At 31.3% G+C, this 21,575-nt stretch overlaps 2 protein-coding genes across 2 annotated transcripts in view; one reads left to right on the plus strand and one right to left on the minus strand.

The window, feature by feature from the left end:
• The window catches only part of Dp (transcription factor Dp), a 47,564-nt gene extending 37,499 nt beyond the window's left edge, over positions 1-10,065 (plus strand). The window contains 1 exon segment of the mRNA XM_072532696.1: positions 4,791-10,065. Coding sequence (XP_072388797.1) covers positions 4,791-5,014 — 224 coding nt within the window. The 3' untranslated portion in view covers positions 5,015-10,065.
• Positions 10,066-17,858: 7,793 nt separating this feature from the next.
• LOC140441779 (COP9 signalosome complex subunit 9) lies at positions 17,859-21,325 on the minus strand. Its single transcript, XM_072532695.1, has 3 exons — positions 21,144-21,325; positions 21,009-21,081; positions 17,859-18,130 (listed from the first exon to the last, which is right to left on the minus strand). Exons 1-3 carry the CDS (start codon positions 21,210-21,212, stop codon positions 18,093-18,095), a joined length of 180 nt encoding a protein of 59 aa, XP_072388796.1. The 5' UTR covers positions 21,213-21,325; the 3' UTR covers positions 17,859-18,092.
• Between the last annotated feature and the right edge of the window lie 250 nt (positions 21,326-21,575).

Consider the following 21,575-nt stretch of genomic DNA (forward strand, 5'->3'; position numbering starts at 1 on the left):
GGTAGCTTCCACGACTGTTTTATCTAAAACTATAACTGATGGTTCACTCAGTTTAGGTAACAGTTTCTCCTCAAGCCATTTAACAAACATATCTGTATTCATGTTTTCATGGTAATCAGCAAATTTTGATTTTGAAGAAAAAATCAAATCTGCGTTTTCTCCTTATTTTCCTCCTGCATGAAGAATGATGTGTCTTTTGCCTTCGCTATCTGTGTTTTATTGATTTTATGCTGTCGTCTTGCCAAATTCTTTTAATTCCACCCGTTGCAAATATCCATGTCTCATCTAAGTATATGAATGTTGTACAAGTAAACAGAAATAACTGCGATGGTGACGATTTGACTCGACCAGACATTGATTGATGCGGTGTTGCCTAATCGAATATTATTTTAGAGGTTGTCCATTGAACTGTAATATTAATACTCCATAATTACTGTAATGAGTTGTTAATTATATTTATTATCAAAGCCCTAATATCAAAGTTAAAATGTTTGAGGTAATTGATAAAATATGTTATTTGCTGAAGTTATTAGTCATAATCATTAAAATGAACTGAATGAATGGAAATCTATTAAATTAGAAAGCTAAATTTGTTTCATACTGAGAATTTTGATATTTAGTTAAAATAAATTGTTTCCGACGGTTGTGGAAATAAGCTTATAAAAATAAATTTATCTACGACTACATCAATTAGTGGCTCTTTTGACATCAATTCACGTTCAGTTGCGATGACTTTGTCTGTTATTTTTTTCCACTCCTCCACAGGAAAGGTTTCAAAAAATTCGTCCGACAGCTGCTGGATTGATGTAAATGTAAAGTCTACATTTCTGGCTCCTACATATGATTTCAAAGCTGCCCAAACCATTTCAATGGGATTCAAATCTGGATGGTATGGTGGGAGTCTAAATACATCATGTCCTTGTGCTCGTATAATTCTATCGATTGCATATTTTACATAACGAGGTTTATGCAATTTTATTATGTTTTAGAGATATATGCAATATACTGCCTTCAACATAAAGGCAGTATATGCAATATTTCTTTCCCGAAGCCATTCCTGCATAACACACTTTTTCGATGCAGATGTGGGACATTTATCTTCCTGTGTATTATGGTATGGCGCATTATCTAACACTATTACACTATTCGGAGGCAAGTTACACAAAAGATTTTCTTCCAACCATTTTTTAAAATTTGCATAGTTCATGTCATCATGATAGTCTCCAGATTTTGACGTCGACTTCCACCTCACATAAGAACCAGGAACAAAACCTTGTTCATTTCCTGCCCCAACAATAATTAAACGTTGCCCTTTTGACACTGGTTTTTTAAGTCCATTATTACTCGTATCACACCAATTGTTTTTTGCAATATGGCTCGTAAGTAAATAAGTTTCGTCAGTAAACACTATAAATTTATTTGCATTTCTTGCTTCCTTGATATTTCTCAGATATTGCAGCCTTAAATGTCTAATTTCGTGTTTCTCTATCAACATTTTTCTGTTGTCGACTGTTTTTTTCCAGCGAAACCCAAGTTTGTGGAATTCCATCCTCATACTTTCTCTACTACCTGCATAATTCAATTCATTTACAAATTTTTGGTGAATTTTTTTAATTGTGGGAACTTGTTTATGGTGAAGATGAAAATCATATATTTGTCTCCGTAATATACTTTGATCACATGGATCTAGCTGTATTTTTGAGGACTTTTTTTGTCGTTTATTAGGTGTGGAGAATCCGGGGGTTTCTCCATTTTCAACCTCATGACCCTCTTTAGCTATTTTTCTGACGCTGGATAAACTGACACCTATAACAATTGAATATTATATTAACTTTTTCCTCTTATTCGATTATTTTCTATATCTCTATAACACCATCTCTTTTTTTAATTGATTTATAACAAAAAATGGTAATCTAAGTATGCAAAACATTTATAATATATTATAATACATTTTAATATAATTATACAATCGATTTACCTGTCAAAGCAGCTACTCGTTCTTGCACTTTCGATAACTCAATAAGAACATTTCCTTCTGCTTCCTATTGCGTAAATTTTAAAACCGAGTATATAATTTCACGAGCTTGTGCACTCAGAACCCGATTTTTTACGGCACTTACGTGATTCATTTTAATAATAAGAAATAAAATAATAAGAAATTTCACCTCTTGCGTACTAGAATATTATGAAAATTCAACAAACAATCACTATTTCACGAATTACGAGGTTATCTGACAACGTATCAAATAGCAACGTAGGTTTTATATGGATGTTTACGCTTCGAAAAATTACATACAACTGACTATCGGCTCCTCCGTTTATCGATGAAGTGACCTTGAGCATTGCAGCTATATCTGTCGAATTGTACTTTCAGATTTAAGTCAAGTATATTCTCTCAAAAATTTAATTCTTTTGTGAACCACACTACTCCTTTCGCATAAAAGTAACCTATTAGTTTCTTTTTTGAATTCAAATCCTAAATCTCTCAACACTTTCCAAAGGCTAGTCCTCTTAATTTCAGAAACTTACTTTCTCTTATTTTGACCAGTAAAGTATCTTAACTGACATTGTTGATTGTTTTCACACATTCGATACAAAATATTGCGAATTTCAAATTTTTCTCCATCAGGTAAATAAATGCTCCTAGAATGTTTATGAGTTGTTTTCTTGTCTTTATGATACTCGGTCACAGTAAGGTCTTCTTGAGAATCTCTGACAATCTTTACAGTTTTTAGCTTACTTTCAATTATCCCGAGTGCGTCACAAACGCGTTGGTTTATACATACTAATGACTTTAATGGTCCACCATTGTCTCTGCATGGTAAAGTATTTATATACATTTGAAATTAATTCATCAATATCCAACTTACGTCTAGGAATGATGGTTGTTTGAAACTACACGTTTGAATTACAATATACTGAGTTTAGATCCATATGACAGAAACTTTCTAACTGTTGTGCTTGAGAGGTAAAATATAATATAACCCCTTACAAAGATCCTAATCACATTAAGCAAATTAGCCTACTGATCATTAGGAATGCCTATTGTAATTTTATTATGTTTGATAAAAAGTTTAGAAATAGCTGGAAACCGTACATAAACAAATTAAAATGTTTCCCACTATTATTTTATTGTTAGTACAAGTATTTTCATTTGAAAATAAAAAGTTAAATATATTTACCAAACTCTAACTTTAACCCGTAATCGCAGACATTTCAAAAACTGTACACTCTAACAGACATACGGTCAATCTAACCACCACTATTTAAATTGACAAAATGTTCTAGTTTACTCCGAAGTATCAAGTATCATGTCGATGTCAATTCTCGGGGATGCATTATATCTCCTCAACCCAGAGATTTAAGTGGGGGAGACTACTCGCGCCAATGCTGCTTTATGGTACGGACATACCGAAGATACATGGATGTGTGCGATGGAGGTCGCGGTTGATACATTGATGTCAAAACAAACCTTAATTTTTTTATGGGGTCGCACCTACCAAGGATGTTTCAGCCGTTCACCCTCAAGACCTATCATCGTGGTTTACAGCGATGTCGATGCCAGAACAAAATAGTGTTTTTTTACATCGCAATCGAGCTGTTGATCGCGTGGTAAATTAAAAGTTTATTGGTGGTTTTCACACCACGTGACATTCGCCAGAGATACCGATGGTATGATAAATATACTGAAATGCATCCAGACTCATTCTCATATAAGTATAAAATCTGTCGTGAGTGGTGTTTCTTAAGCTTTTTAAACAGGTGATGGTATTTTACTAGATACTGCCTTTTTTTATTTATAGGATAAACCGAAAGCTGGCGATTTAAAGAATTACAAATGATCCACTACTTTTTACTTCATACTTCAACACATGCATTCACTGTCGTCACTATTGTTGCTCATGTACATAATTTTATAATGTAAAGAAGCTAACTTTCTCGGAACACCTGTCAGTTACCTCAGAAACCGCAAAGAACACTGAAAGGAAGGTATCTTCGGTATGTTGTGCCCGTCATCGATGTAAACCTAGACCGCGACCCCCACCGCGCACATCCATGTATCTCCATTATGTCCTTCCCCTTATTCTTCAAGCGAGCGGTGAGTTCTTCTTGTACCTCCCCCATTTAGATGGGGTTGCAGGTGCAACGTAGAAATAATTCCTATTTAATATATCTAATAGTTTATGAAAAGTTGAGAAACTGCAACAAGAGTCAACATATGTGATAGGGAATGACTTGATTTTGGTTTGACTTACTCTTTATATTTGGCATCTTTACCACAAAGTCGGACAGTAGGATGCTGAATTAGGGGAAGTTTACTTGCCTATTTGCAGATATGAAAAATATTTTTAATGATGTTATAAATATGTTTTACGCAATTACACAAAAGAAACAAAATAATTGAGAATCACATCGGATCAACTATAATAAATTTAGACTCAAGTAATAATTAAGCAGGTAGTAAGATATGTATAATTCTGTACTTGCTATTACCTAGAAAATTATATAATGCCTCTAAATGCTTCTGTTATAAATATTTTATAATACTGGTCTGAAGCTATTTTCTTGTGGCATTTTAATAAGACTTATTTTAAAACTAAATAAATAAACAAAATTATTTTGAAACTTAAATTGTGGGTTATGTATTCTCAACAAAAATAGTAAATTGTTATATTTCACTTTCATATTTATGTAATATGATTTACGTTTGAAAATTTTGATTTTGAATGGACTTTTTGTACTTGTATTTGTATAAATCACTCTAATTTAAATCATTAATTTTTTTTAAGAAATATACAATGGTACTCATCACTCATTGGAACAACTTCTCGACGAAGCTAACGCAGGCACTAGTTCACTTTCAATGCTCAATGCTGAAGAGTTCGTCGAAGCCCGTCTGGACGAAGAAAATTCGCGTCAGTCCTCGAGTTTTGATCCTCTATCACCAAGTCCTCAAGATTATTCAGAAGACGAAGCCGAATCTGACATTTCCAGCGATAACGATGTCCATTAGTATTTATTATAATAATTCGTCTTATTAAAACACGGAGATTTTTACCTATTTTGTTATTCGTCTTCTTAATAACAAATGAAAAGATTGGTTGAAAATGTGTATAGTTTTGTATCTGTTGTTAACTGATCTCTCGACATTGTCTGTTTATTTTTGAATTGTGTCTTAGGGTATATTTTTCATTTACCGTAATGAGTGCAGCCAATCAGATATTTAATATTGACTGAAATCGTTAGCATGGCTAGGATTTCATATTATAGTCAACGGTAATTGCAGATTTAACGTGTTTTTTTTTTTTCAAATTGTCAAACGCTTTTTGTTTCCATAGTAGCCGTTGTTTTTTTCGATAATTACTTAGCTTAACAAAGAAAACCCAAGATTTTTCGACAAAAAAACATTCAATTTTCAATATGCGCTTTTGCTCGCTCAATAAATTTATTCCAATGATATCTCAAATTACCTAAGTCAAAATTAGACAAAAAATTCTTACTGAACAGACCTTTTTCAGGTTTGTAAACAGATATTAATTAATAGACGCGAAACCTGGCAAGTAAGATAAATTACGGACTAATTTAAAACTTTTCTTTCACTATTTTTTCCATATAAAGTTAAAAATTTAAAACTGCATACGAATATTATTAACTGATTGCAGTAACGATTGAAATCATACGAAAATTTGGTGTAAGCCATGTATTCGCCCAAATGTTGGTATAAAAATAAATTTCCAATTATATATTTTTATACAGTCTGAGTCTATCAACTTAATAGCAATTCGAATTTTATTATAATCAACAAACAAAAATGTACAGACAGTGTGGATAATGTGAGTGCATTTTTTAAGGTTTTAACATATTTGAATTGTAATGTTTTATCACTAAGTAAAATTTATTTTTAAAATCTATTAGTATCCTATGAATAAGCAAAAATATAACTTTACCCATCGCATTCTTCAGTTTCATCCAGTATATTAAACAAAGGTGATATGTCTGATCTTGTATTGTCAAAATTTTATGCTGTAGGTATTTGATTTCTTCACATTTCCCCAAGTAAAACTGCACACGACTGTTTCTTTATAATTGTCACTGTTTGCATCACTGTAACCACTACTTCCTATGTCACCTAAATATTCTTCGTCAAAGCGCCGGCGCCGACACGAAGCGAGACATTTTTTCGTTAAAGATTTAAATATTTTGTTTTTAACTATGCCGTATTTAATTCTTTTAATAAACCATTCATGCAAATTTTCTGTACAAAATAGTTTCTATGTTTCACGTCTGCCAGGCGTCGTGCGACAACCTATTTCTTTTTCTTCTATAATCCCAAATCGGCAAGAGATAAGGGCTTCCGGCTTAGATCCCCACCGGGAGGGCGTGACGCCTAATAAAATATGGTGTATATATTGTACATCTATGACCTCTTCACTTATCGTATCGTCCATTATTCTAACAATAACAGGTAGAAGAGTTTGTGCATAATTGTTGTATCTAAATAGATGACAAAATAAAGCTAAATTGTAGGTACTAAAGTAATCCATACCAAATTAATTTCCTTTTTGAGAAGTAGTCTATGTTACTTTTAAAATATGTATAATAGAACGATAACTACTTCTGTTTGTCATTTTTCACCAAAATAATTTGAAACAAATTTCTTTCTTTCTTTCTCCCCTTCCTTTTACCCTAATGAGGGTGTCGGATTTGGGCTAGCTATTTTAATTTCCATTTACCCACCTCTTCCATTCTTTCCTGTTTCCTGCCATTATTTTCAATTCCTCGAGTGATTTTTGTTTAAGTTTTCCCGCCTCTACTACTTGCTGTATCCATTTTTTTCTTGGTCTGCCTCTTTTTCTTTTTCCGATGTTTTTTGCTTCATAAATTTTTCTTGTTATTCTATTGGATTGCATCCTCATCAGATGCCCATACCAGTTCATTTGTCTCTTTGCTATTTTGTTCATTATCGGTTCCTGGTTGGCCATTCTCCTAATAGTCTCGTTGCTTAATCTATCCCATTTTGTCTTTCCAACTATCTTTCTTAGATGTCTCATCTCCATTGCGTTTATCCTGCTCTTATGTTTTTCCAGAATTGTCCAGTTTTCACTTGCATAGAGCACAGTCGGTATCACTATTGTGTTATATATTTTTATTCTTGTTTCTCGTGCAAGTTCTCTTTTTCCCATTATTGGGGCTAACACATAATATAACTTGTTTGATTTCTTTGCTCTATTTGTTATTTCCCAGTCTATTTTTCCATCATTAGTTATTATACTTCCCAGGTATTCGTAAGTTGTTACTATTTCCAATTCTGAGTTTTTACATTTTATCTTTATTTGATTATCTTCCTTATCTCCTTTGCCGCTGATTATCATTATCTTACTTTTTTCCTCGTTTATCTCCATTTTAAGTTCTTCTATTTGTTCTACCCATATATCCATTAGTTTCTGCATTTTATTCTCGGAATCTGCTATTAGTACTATGTCGTCTCCATACATTAAGGACTCTATTGTTACCGGTTGTAATCTGCGGTAACCTATTATTGTCTGTAGTTGATTAGTTCTGACTCTAGTGTTTCTTATCAATTCGTTCATTACTATTATGAATAGCAAAGGGCTGAGACTATCTCCTTGTTTAATACCTCTCTTCCAATTAAATGCTTCCGATCTTTCCCCTGTTATTTGTACCCTTCCTTTTACCTCTTTGTAAGTACTTTCTATAATTTTTATCAATGCATTAGGTACGTTAATTTTCCTCAAGCATTTCCCTATAATATGTCTTTCTATCGTGTCAAATGCTGAAACAAATTTAAAAAGCGAAGTAAACAAAGAAATATTGCTTTTATAATTTTTGTTCTTTTAAGAGAACAAAATGAAACTTAAGTTATTAGTCAAGGTACCGGATTGTTATAGTTACGAAACTACATATTTGTTTTTAATGTAGTAGGGTAAGTGGATCCTCATTAAGTATGGATTAATATCCTACAAGTTTTAATGGAACAGATATTGAACTTCAACGTCTTAAAAAAATCTTGTAAACGTAGACTCTAGTCATATCTAGACTCAGATAATATAGACTTGCAGGCTGTGCCCTTGTAAGCATTTTATGTACTTTGTGCGATATTTCTGGAGGTTGCACATATCTTTGATAATATTAACAGGCAGTAGCGATCTTTGTGGCCCAAATGGCCTAAGTGTTCGCTAGTTACATATATCATTATTGCCAAGACTAATACTAATGTGTCAACTTTAGTACACATGCGCATTGGTCTTTTTCGAGCCATTGTATACTCACGTTATTGGAAATCAGTATTGTTTTTATATACTTGTCTTTACTATAAATATGATAAACATATTATATAATGCTATTATGTTGTTAAGTAGTATCTTAAAAAATGCACCAAAATTTATAAAATCGATATTTATTTATTTTATAATTTCAGGTTAATATATAAATTGTCTTTAAAATATAAATTTTTTTCTAATATTTGACATATTATTTTGTTTTTGTTGTTTGATGCGGATTATAAATATTTTTTATCATTAATAACTTTTTTTGTTTGAAATATATGATAAAGGGTCTTATTACATCTTATTGTTTATGTAGAGTATAAAAAACTTTATGTGAAATACATTAACATACAAATACATGATTAACTTTTGTGTGAAATACAAGGTAAGATTTACTGTCTGATGAAGAACCCTGTCAGATAATCCTTGTATCTAAGTAGCATCAATTTTCAGTTTTCAAATTCGAACAGTGTTGTTTCTTGTAAGCGTATTACTCGATATTGCATGCCAACTTTTAAATGAGTTCATTGTAGCGACAATAAAAGAGTAGCCGGTGCAAGTTTGACTAGTAGAGAACACAAAGCTCATAACCATGTCCCTGAATGAATGACGAGCTTTCGATCGCGTTTTTGGTACGAAGAGTCCGGTGACTCGAGACGATAGTACGTCATGTCCCCGCACCTCACCATAAATAATATTTGTTCTGTCTAACTTTTTTATTTTTGTTAGTTCTTAGGTCGGTTTGATGGCTCGATTGACTGGCAGGCACACTTCGAGCCCGGGACCTATTAAAACTTGTAAATGAAACGAATCAGTTGAGTATACAGTTAAGACTAACTTTATTTTGTTCCAAAAGTGAATAAAATTTACATTGAACCAACTTCCGATGACTTATGGCGCTAATATTTAATTTTTTTTAGTTGTTCAATATTTTAACATCCCCACTTATCAACAAAACAGTTTCAATAATCTGTGCAGCTTTTCAGCAATTAGACCTTTAGTCAACACATCAGCTGGCATAACATCAGTAGGCATATATTTTACATTAATTATGAACGATGTATCAGATATTCTCTCAAAAAATGATATTTTACATCAATATGCTTACTTCTTTTATGATAAATTGGATTTGCTGATAAGTTTAATGCACTTTGATTATCGTTAAATAAAGTAATACATTTAGTTTTTTCTATTCAATCACTTACCAAACCCTAAGAAAAACAGCCTCTGACAAGGCCATATATTCTGCCTCGCAGCTAGATATAGCTACCGTTCCTTGTTTTGCACTTTGCTAAGATATTGCAGAGCCACAAAGTTTAAACACATATCCAGTAAAGGATCTACTATATAATGTATTGCTTGCCCAATCGGCACCTATAAAGCCTTTTAATTCTGAATCAAATTTTTAGTAAATCAGAAAATAGTTAATAGTGTCTTTTAAATACCTCAATACTCTTTTTGCACATTTCCAAAGAGACTCATAGACATTGTTAAATTGGCTAAAGAAACTGACTGTAAATGATATATCTGGTCCGGTTAAAACAGATAAATACATAAAACTGTCAATTAACCTCTGATACGGAAATTTATCTCAAATGCAATTGTTACTAGCATACATTGTTAAAGCTAACTTTGGTTCAATTGTAGTTTTAACTCCTTTGATATCAATTATGTTAAGTCTCTGTAACGACTGAATAATATAGTTTTTCTAATTCAAAGCAATATAACCTTTATGTGGATCAACTTCTATTTGCATACCTTAACATTTCTTAATTCTAAATTCTACCCAAATCTTTAATAACAAATTTACAATTCAGCCCATTTTTTAGTCTACTTGTTTTATTTTAAACTAAAACACAAAAGAAATCTTCTACATATATTGCTACGACCGTAATTTTATTATTTTCTCTTTTTATATAAATATAAGGTTCATGTTTTGATTTCTTATAATTAATGTTTTCCAAAACATTATTTACTTCATAATTATAGGCCCTAGAAGACTGTTTAAGCGCATAAATAGCCTTATTTAATTTTAAACATTTGTTACCTGCTAAATCAAAACCCTCTGGTGATTGAATCTATATGTTCTCTTTCAAATGACCGTTTAGAAATGCTGTTTGAACATCTAAATGATTAATATCCAAACCTAATTTTATGGAAAGTGAAAACAGCAAGTAAAGAAGAACGTCTTATTACTGGCGCAAAAGTTTCTGTATAGTCTATATATTCCCTTTGATTACAACCACTAGCGACTAGTCTTGCACGATATGTAACTTTATTTTCGATATTACACTTTAAACACTTATTATCAATTACACTACTATTTTCTCTCACATCTCATTCATTGTTGTCACAGAAATATTGGATTCCATCCATCATGGCTTCTCTCCACTTAGCTCCATCAGGACGTTGTAATCCCTCCGAGACTTAACGGAACATCATTATCATTTAACTAGTGGGTCGATCTCATTTAACCATTTACTGTGCAAAAATTAGATTAAAGGATCTAATATTAAATTTGTATTACCTGATCTTTAGTTGTTCACAAAAAGTATTTATGTATTACCTGATCTTTAGTTGTTCACAAAAAGTATTTATTTGCGTTAGCGATATACCTAAATTTCTCATATTTAAAGACTGAGTACTTAATTGTGTCAGGGTAATGTTTAACGGCCCTAATCATATATTTCAAAAATATATATATAAACGGCATATTGTGATCTATTTACTTTTGGGCAATTATGTTGCTAATAAGAATTTTTTTATTAACAAATCAGTTGTTTTTTAGGCCTTTATAGTATATAATAGAATATATCATAGTCTGGTTTGTTTTTGGTTCAATTTATCCGAAATTTTATTATGACCGCAAAAATATCTACGTTATGCATAATAGAATTGATATTTTTATGCCATTTTACATTTTGTGGCCTATGATGAAGTTTAATTTGGGACTGTTGATATTTTTGGATCTCCTGGTTTTGTTTTTAAATACATTTTAGGTATATTATCTAGGCTCAAATCTAATAGTAACATTGTAAATTTAGTGTATAACTCGCAATGTATGATCAACAGTATTATTATTGTATAAGGTAATGTCACTAAACCTAAAATTTAGATTGTTCTAAAAATATTTTCTTGTGAAATTTTTACATTTTTCTTGGGATTATAGGACAATTATAATGAAAACTATTTGTTTTGAAGTTTCTACTTCCAGTTCACAAATCTTTCGGAAATTACAAATTAAATAAATCCTTTTGTTTTCTGAGAGCCTCAAGATGGTATTGTCAGTGTTTTTAGGACGACGTTTAAAATTTCATAACCGTCAGAAAAATATTGATAGTATGTGATTGCTCTTTCTTCAACGCTATTATTCTTTCGATACTGGCGGTGGGCTTCAATGTTTTGTGCATGTTTGACGAGACTTGGCACGATGCAGGTGTGTTTTGATATCTTACGCTTCATTTTTAATTGCGCGTTGTTGATGACGAGTTTCACCATACAACTTGAATCTTGCTGTACTTTCGATGACCTTCAACATTTTGTGGACACCTGGCATGACTCACTTTTTGATTTTCCTCTGGAAGTCTTTTTTACATTAATCAACATTTTTATTATGTATTTATATACAGTAAAACCTCGATATAACGGACTACTTGGGGGGGGGGACTATCCGTTAAATCCGAAAGTCCATTATATAAAAATATATTTAAAATAAATCAAAACACTTTTTTTTAAATATGTATGTACACTGTATTCAGATATAAACATTAACGTTCTCAAAATACAAACATTAGTAAATTAAACAATTTTTTTTTCTTCCACACACGCTACTGCCATTAATAAAAGATCGTTTTTTGACGTCATGTCACTTTAACCGTACTTCTAAACTGAAAGCAAAATTACTTGTGTATGTCGGTATGGAGTGTACGGCTTTACCTTACTGCAAACATGCAGAGACTTCCTTCTTGGTGTGTGGGGACCTTTATGCTAAATTTTATTGAAATTTTTTGTAAAATACAGTGGTGTGGGACGGGTTAAACATGTAATATTAATAGTATGTTTTTATTTTTTTTTTTTTTACATTTGACCGGATTTTTTGTCCGTTATATCCGAAGTCCGTTAAATAGAGGTCCGTTATATCGAGGTTTTACTGTACTTTCAAAATTATAATACATTTCTAATTTACTATATTTATAGTATGTATTCTGTCTTGTGCCAAATGTCTGATCTCGTTCGATAGTATTCCTCGTTTTTCTGCCTCTTGTCAAATTTGCCCATTCCATCATGTTTTTAATCCCCATCGCGGTTGTTTTTTGTTAGTTCTTCGTCATTCCTTCTGTGTATATGAACGAGCCATCCTGTTGGCTCTTACTTACAATTGTTTTCTATTGGTGCCACTTCCAAATTTGCTATCATGGTTTTTCATATACTGTCTTTTCTTGTGATCCGTTTAATCTTTCGTAAAAATCTCATTTCGGTAGATGTTATTTTTCTTTTGTTGTTGTTTGGCAGGACCCAGGACTTACTCCAAAACTATTGAGAGCCTCACTACTTTCCGATATACTTGGGATTTTACTTTCCTTTTAAAGAACGTTGATCTTATTCTTAATGTATTGAATAGTTTTTTCTTTCCCAATTTTCTGGTTATTTCTTCGTCAATAATTTTATTTTCTTAAAAAATTGTTATAGCTGCTGACCTGTTCTAATTTCTTTTCCTTCTCTGGTAATTTTCATATCGTCAGCGAATAGTAATTCTTGTAAGGTAATATTACTAGCTAAGTTTTGTATTTTTTCTTACATTTCTTTACATCATCTATTCTATAATTTTAATGAGAACAGTTGTGGATTAAGTACACATCCTTGTTTTATTCCTATGTTTGCCTCGAACACTAAGACTGTTGCCTGTGTTCTTACTTTATGGCTGTTGTGTTTGTATAGAGCTTTAATAATTTCTATATTTTTTCCTCCCAGAATAAAAATCAGATCTTGGGTACTACAGATCTCTTTCCATCGTCCTAGTAAAGATTTAACGGACAGATGGAATTTATCTATATAAATTGAGCCATTTTTTGGAACTTCTTTTTAAGTTTTGGTACTATTATATCAGTGATCCAATCCATCTTCGTCTAGATATTTCATTCTTTCAGACTTAATTTCATTCTGTCCTGAGCTTTACCTATTTTTAGCTTCTTCATTGCTTATGATGCAAAAGACTGTATATTAAACTTTTTTAGCCAAACAAGTATGTCATTAATTTAATATGTATTTAAAAAGATATCATTTTATTGAAGGAAAATTACTTACTATTTAAATGGGAATAAGCCACAATTAGAGGTTAAAGTAGGTTTATTGACGTTTCAATTTCCACTTCGGAAATCGTTATTTTGAGAACAATTTCCGAAGTGGAATTTGAAACGTCACTAAACTTACTTTAACCTTTAATTATGGCTTATTCCCATTTAAATAGTAATTACTTTAAAATGCCACAAGAAAATAGCTTCAGAACAATATTAACGAAAATTACATCTAAGGCAAAAAGAAGTTAAAAATCCCAGAAAACTTTTGAAAACATTATCAATTTTTACTTTGGTTAGCTTTTATCAAAGTTTTTAGCCTTTTTTGAGCTTAAAAGTTTCTAGATCACAAGCTAAATTGTATATAAATAAAAGTAATAAATATTTCCAAGTGATAAAATCAAGTGCTTAAAATGGTGTAGATAAGAATTCGGGGTTTTTGTAGTGGACCAAAATCCTATTATTAAAAATTTACTTTAGCCTTATAGTTTATATGGAAAAGTGACACTATACACCATTTTTTATTTGACTCCTATATTTAGGAATAATACTTTACTACCTTTGACCAAATCTCGCACACCTACAATAAATTTTAAAGAAAATTGTAGAATGAATAAATGTTTATTATGTTAAATATTTTGTAAATAGAATTTAAACAATCTGGAATAAAAGACACTCATGAATTTTCTTATTTCGTTAATTCAAATTTACAGACTTGATGGTGTTTCTTTTACATTCACTTTTGCCTTTTTTGGCCGTTCGGTGTGAACAGAACGACCTTCTCACTGGGCCAGTACGAACATCGCATGCAATTTGTTTGTAGAATGAAATAGATTGATGTCATCGACACTTATATACTTCTATCATTTAATAAAATATTTTTCTTGTATGACCAATTTTGTTTTTTGACGAAATAAAAAATATTGCTATTGTTGGCAATATTTTTCATAAGTCATAGGGCTCTTGTTGATAATTTACACGGACTATTGTGAAGTAATAAAATAACAAAAGAAAATAAAAAAGAACTTTTGGGTAGAACTAAGGAACCTGATTTTAAAACCTAATTTTTATGACGTTTCACTCACTGAATCATTAAAAATAACAGCCGAGCGCCTTTGTGTAAAACTACAGTTTTTTAATATACCTTATATCAAGTTATCTTCTTCTAAAGATGTTAATACATTTTTTTTTTTGAAGCCTGACTATATGCAAGTTGTTTTCAACTGATCGGGAAATATTCCAATTAAGTAATTAAGTGGACACACTTTAATAAGTTCATATACAGATGTCAAAAACATGAGTATATATTAGTGTTTATCGTATTTGTGTACTCAGATTCCAAAATATCAGTTATTGAGCTGATAGAATCCATAATACGCTTTAGTTAAGAGTATGCAATAGTCACAGCATCCTCGGATATCTGTACTTGCTGATTACTTACCATTATACCGTTTACAATTTGGAATGTAAGTTCACTTTTATTCTTAGGTAGCTTCCTCAAAATCTATTAACCGAAGTCATTGTAAAAAGGATTTTTAATATATGATTACATTCCTCTACCATTAGGTCAACTGCTGCCAGTTGCAGATTTAGTTATAATTTACACTCCATATATCGTACTCTTCAATTAATTTTCGGGCCATATAGTTTAGATCACCTTAATCTTGGGCCAATATTACTTGATCATCTGCAAAGTTGATCGTATATTTCATAGTATTGGAGAGTGTTATTACCATTGTTCTACATTTTTGTTTCCATCTTTTTAAAACGCTTTCGAGGTATATCAGATAAAGTGGAGGGCAAATAACATCCTTGCTTCAATCGCTTTGATGTTACAAACCTTGTTGTATCCTAGTTTTTTTTTTTATTTTTGTTATGGGTTGATTGTATACTACTTTGGCGGCTTTCATTAATTCTATATTAATATTCGCACTTTCCATTGATCTATAGGTCAACAAACAACATGAATTCTTGAATCCGAGCAATCCTTTTTTCTATTATTTGGGTTAAGGAGAAACTGTGGTCAATATTATATAAGACTATAAAGTCATCGATTGACTTTAGATCTTCGTCGCCGGCCATCTTGAATATCGTTGCATATTGTTTTCAACGACACCTGCATAATTATTCTATCAATAAAATGTCATTAATAAATAAAGTTAGTAACGGTTAAATAAAGTTAGTAACGGCTGTTCATAGTTTTTGGTGTGGAATATCATTAACAATGGCGGATGGGCGAATATAAATGGGATTCTCGCTCTCTTTAGTTCCATCCCTCCTTGTGGAGTATTGGGCGCTTATGCGTTTCTTGGTCACAAGTGTAAGATTGCTGACTGGCTCAGCGCAATAAATGGGATTATTGGGTTTGCAATTAATATATAATTTGAAAGTGCGTTTCAGGTTCTTTTCAACGACTCCTACGGGAATGAAAATTAAAAATTCCTAATTCCATTTAAAAGTATTTAAAAAAAATGGCGCCCATCCATGTTAAGGTATCTGAATCTCATCAAGAACTATGAACTGGTATTTTAGTTCAGTCGCTCAAGAAATTATTCAGTTTTATTGTTTAGAAAATATTATTCGACAATTTTATTATAATGGAAATGAATATTTTGATGTTTTTGGGTTGTTACTGATAATTGTGTAGTAGCTTAATTAAATTTGAAAAAAGGTTTCAAAAGACGAGATTGTAGTACTCCGGGAGTGACCGAGGAGTATAAGCACAACTTTCTTCAATTCTTGGATTCAATTTGATCCCATTCGATTCAATTTGACTGAATTCGATTTTATTTGATTCAATTCGATTCCATTCCAACAGAAACCTTACTTCAGTTACCCAAAAATGTATTAATGTAAATCTTATGATTCAGAAAATGTATTGGTGGATACAACAGGGTCATACTGTGTAAATCAGCCTTATTTAATAAAATTAGCTAAATTAAAATCATAGGTTAACATTTCTACAAGAAAATAATTTAAAAAAACATTTTAAATACATAGCAACAAATAAATTTATTGTAGGAAAGGTGCGACTATCATCAACATTGTTGTTGAAATACTCTATGATTTATTAATTTTTTTTATATTTTTCCACCTTGTGGAACTGTAAATATTTGAAAAAAAGCATGTAACAAAAAGTATTTGTAATTATTTTTGTATATATGTTTGAATTAAAACAGTTTTTGTTAAATATGGTATAATATAGGTTATTTGAGTCTTATAAATTCATGTTTGATTTTCAAATTTTTATTGTTACTGTAATCTTAGGTTAAGAATTTTTATGTGTATACAAAAGGTGTGGATGTTGTTTGAAATCTCATATCAGATACATGTATGCAGTGTAGATTTTAATGACCTTTAGTAGTCAATACAAGACACTTCTTGTCCATTTTGTGTTGTGCTATCGATCTGATCGCTGTTTTCGTCAGATATTTGTTTTTTGATTCAGTGCACATATAAATCCATGTCATCTAAATTTCTTATTTCCTTTAGACACAAGAAAGTGAAAATTCGTGGCCTCAATACCATAGATGTATTAATTAAAATTCAACACTTCATGTAAATAGCTTGTTCGCAGTTCACATATTTCAAAAGGAAATACTTATTTACTGTCAGAATTACTTCTGTCGAATGCTACCTTCATGCAAACATTTATTAAAAAGAGTTTGCAGAGTTCTTTCAATGACTGATCCTCCCATTTTTTTGATCCTCTTTATATAATTTAATTTAAAATTTTTATGAAATTATATTTTATTTCCAATTGGTAAGTGATGAACTGAAATGAAGTAAATACATTACCAAATTAATAAACGTAATATATTTAATACAGTTTTTAAGACAATAGTCAAATTTATTAGCTACATCTTAGTTACTTTTCACAGTTGAGATACTACGTAAGTATTTCGAATAAATGTATTTTGGCATACACATTCACATATTTAACCGATTCTTCTAAATAACATTCACACCACTCTAATGTAAACATTTTCTGCACAACCAATTTGTTAATTTAAAGTTAAATGAATCGTCCAGTTTTATAACCAGACTCAGGAGCTGACTTAGAACACCACAATTGAATACCTATTTTTTATAACTGATCAACATAACAGTTAAGATTTTTTTAAAATAAATTGTTACTTCAATTTAGCTCCTGATTTGTTAAATAGTGTGAGACAGCATGTCAACTATTTTAACTTGAAATGCTGTTTCACTCTTTATGTTGCCTGTATTATATCCAGGCTGTTGCATATATTATAGGATAAATGACAAATAGATGCCATTTTTAGATTAGCTTTTTATTTAATATACATTAACTATAACAACAAAATGTAGTACAACTAAAATTTTTACAAAATTACATCTTTTAAACTGTGATTTACTACAAACATAACTTTTGGTACAGACTTTGACAGTACTTGGTAATTACAAATTGTAAAATGTTCCGTTAAATAAAAAAAAAGAATTTGGCAAATGACTTATTATTTTTGAACCAATTTCTATACTAAGGTGCCTATTGTAGATCTTCGTCGTCATAAAGATCTTCAAAATCTGAAACAAATGTAAAAGTTTCATTTTTATTACCACATTACATCATTTTTCTATCTGACAGTTACAAATAAATGTTCGGACAAGCGAACTTATTGAAAACATTCAACTTCACAACTTTGCTTATTAAACCAAAGAACGAGATCAACAAATTAATATTTGAATTGCAGTAAAATAAACGAACTTGTTGCATAACATCGTGACAAATAAATGTTTGGACAATTGTAGAATTACTATTTTAATATGGGGTTACATTGTCACGCACCTTTACTACTGTGGCAATTCTGTCTGAAATTGTTCATACTAAGGATTTACACAAGTCAGAGTCCAAACTATCCCATAATTCACCTAATTTACTCTTCAAATCGGCGACGGTTCTCTGGGGATCATGATGCAATTTCTGTTTCATCTTATGCCACAAGGTCTCAATAAAATTAAGATCTGGACTGTTCGAAGGCCACGGGAGAACTTTAATGTTATTGTCTCAAAACCTTTGGTTAGTTAGTTTTAGCTGTATGACATGTAACACCGTCCTGTTGGAATATAAAATTCAAGTCCTGGTAGAGATCGTAAGCACTTGGTACAAGACTATTTTTTAAAATTTCTTATTACTTTAATTCACCACCTCATAATATCATCCTAGACCCAGTTCTTTTGAGTCAATCTTTATGGAATGCTTCATTTTGACTTCTGATAACCCATTTTCGAAAGTCTCCAACGCAAACATTAAATTTCGATTTGTCACTAAATAAGACTGTGAACCAGTTATCAACGATCCATTAAATCTTCGATCTTGCCCAATTGAAGCGGATGCTAAAGTTTCTGACGCAAACATTAAATTTCGATTTGTTACTGAATATCACTCTGGACCAGTTAACGATCCATGAAATCTTGGATGTTGCCCAATTGAAGTGGTTGCTCAAAGTTTTCATGGAACATTGAAGTAACAATGTGGCAAACAGTGATTCTAATTGAAGACATGTACAGCTCGGATCTCAGTTTGTAGCAAAGTCTTAACTTTCTATTCTTTTTGTATTTTAAAAGTTTAAATTTAAAATCAACCATAACCTTTGCGTAAATATTATCTAAAATAGTAATATTTAATATACATTGTTTTCGTAATATTCACATCACATGCAAACATTTTTGACGCAGCAACACCACATTTGGAATTTACAAGCCTATTCTATTCTCTTATGAAACCTTCTTTTCTATTAACGCGAAGATGATCAGTCACTTTTCACATGACAAACTGTACATGTTAATTTTGATCCAAGATAGAACCTTGTTTGGAGTCAAAGATCACCAATGTTTATGACAGCCCAAAATAGAGATGACATAGTCTTGAATCTCTGACAAAAATATTTCTGACGAGAATTATACAAATTTAAACAGATGATTCAATGTGTTATTAATCAGATGACGTTTATTAAATTTTGACAAATGTTACGAATCAAATCTTTTAGTGACAGATATTCCTGTAATTTTTTACTTCTCATTTAATATTTATATTTTGTTAGTTATTTTTTCATGCAGTTTTTAATTTAAACCTGCTTAGAGTAAGTATATATGTGACTAGAAACGAATTGATCGAAAGTAGTGAATCAATGTCAAGAACTGCTATTCTATAATGCTACCCATGACAACTGACGACGCCATCCTGTGGCGCTAGTTCCATGACACTCGCCTGAGCATTTTACTGTAGAGAATGTGTCGCCAGTATAGAAGCTTCACTTAAAAAATGAGACGTTTTTAACAGGTCATTCCACAAAGCCTTTAGTTACTTTCAAGAATTCTGTATAGGGTTCTTTGATACTCAGTAGATAAGTATATTTTTGTTACAATCATCAATACCAGAAAGTTGCTGTGTATAGAACAGGCGAATGCCTGAAATATACTGTCACCAAATAAGAAGCAATACCATTGAAACTGTAGGGATTAGTAAAGTATGATTAGTTTCTTGTATTGTTAAAGAAAAATCAGTTTGTAAAACTAATGTGTGTATTACCTTTTATTTACAACAATACCTAGTCTCTATATTTTTGCAAAAGAGCAAAAATTAATAACCAAAGTGTTGGGAAATATCAAGTATGTTTTATTACTTGTAGGGCCACACTAATCAGTAATACTTGTTGAGGTACCATTAACTTCAAACTCCTGTATACTTATCATTGTGGCACAAACTAACACCAACATTGAGCGGTAGTTCCCACAGTATAACACTCAATGTGAAGCAATTGCGACTTACACAGCCTTGTAAGTAAAGTAAGCGTGAATCTTATATGATTCATGTGGTGTTCAATGTGCTAATTGTCTTTGTATTGAACTTGTGTCACTTTCGGGTATTAGAAAAGATGCTAGAAATTTCTGATCGGACAGTCCTGCCCTAACATGACTACAGAATGCTGTCCAACAGTCTGGAAGGTCAGACCTCCATTCCCTAGATGCTTCTGAAAATAATCTTTTTACTATAAATATCAGTTTCATGTTTGGTAAGAGGTTACTTAATAGAAGGAGTTTGTAATACCATTCAGTTTAAAAATAAATCAGTAAATAAATTCAAACCCTGTGTTTTAATTCCCATTACAATAGTAACTACAGTAATTCTATAAAATTTAAACAAATAGTTTGAAAACTTTCTTCAGCCCAAGGTAAAGTCCAACCAACAAATATAGATGCATAGGCGTCTATATTCGTTGGTGCAACACTCAAATTCATATACAGTGCACAGCTATATCCATATGATGTTACTGAATGTTTTCAGAAACAGAAATGACATTCACACAAAAAACACATTGTTTTTTGTTTTAATTAATTTTTCTGTGCATGTGATTAATTTGTAATCTATTAAACTACTAGAATTAAAAGCAGGAGTACTGACCATTAAAGAAATCGGCATGAACTGCTTTTTCGTTAGCAGTTAGATCCATTAACAAACCAGAAGAACCTCCAGCCTAAAAAGTGTTTTGTTAGGTTATGTCTATTATAATTATAATAAAACTTAAGTTCACCTCACCTCTTCTAAATCCATGTACGGTCCAGCACCCTCTGGGAACATTTCGTCGGCTACGAGAGCAGGTTTCATCTTCCAATATTATATAATTCTAGCAAATATAAAATTAAATCAGTTGAGCTAGTATTTTATAATTTCAAAACAAAAAACAATAATAATTGTTTTGACAGATTGACCGCCCAAGTGTCTAACTGTCATTTGTCTATTCTAGTAAATTTGGAAAATATTTTGGAGTTTCCCGACATCTATCTGTAAATAGAAGTATTAACAATTCAAGTAATAATTTCCACAGGTGGTGACAGTAAACTACAAGGCTTCTAAATCCTTAACAGCTTTCTGTAAGAAATATTTGGGTGACAAGAAATTTTCAAATTGCATGAATGTGCTATCGAGAAAAAGGCTAATTAGAATAATCTAATGAATAAATAAAATGCA

The sequence above is a fragment of the Diabrotica undecimpunctata genome, chromosome 5 (genome assembly GCF_040954645.1).
Source record: "Diabrotica undecimpunctata isolate CICGRU chromosome 5, icDiaUnde3, whole genome shotgun sequence".
Taxonomy (NCBI): Eukaryota; Metazoa; Arthropoda; class Insecta; order Coleoptera; family Chrysomelidae; genus Diabrotica; species Diabrotica undecimpunctata.

What these genes read in the sequence shown, in the direction of transcription:
- LOC140441779 (XM_072532695.1), bottom strand. Translation starts at nt 21,212, where the DNA reads ATGAAACCTGCTCTCGTAGCCGACGAAATGTTCCCAGAGGGTGCTGGA. An exon ending in CGTACATGGATTTAGAAGAG is followed by an intron (nt 21,082 to 21,143) that starts GTGAGGTGAACT and finishes AACACTTTTTAG; the next exon opens with GCTGGAGGTTCTTCTGGTTT. An exon ending in TCATGCCGATTTCTTTAATG is followed by an intron (nt 18,131 to 21,008) that starts GTCAGTACTCCT and finishes CATTTGTTTCAG; the next exon opens with ATTTTGAAGATCTTTATGAC.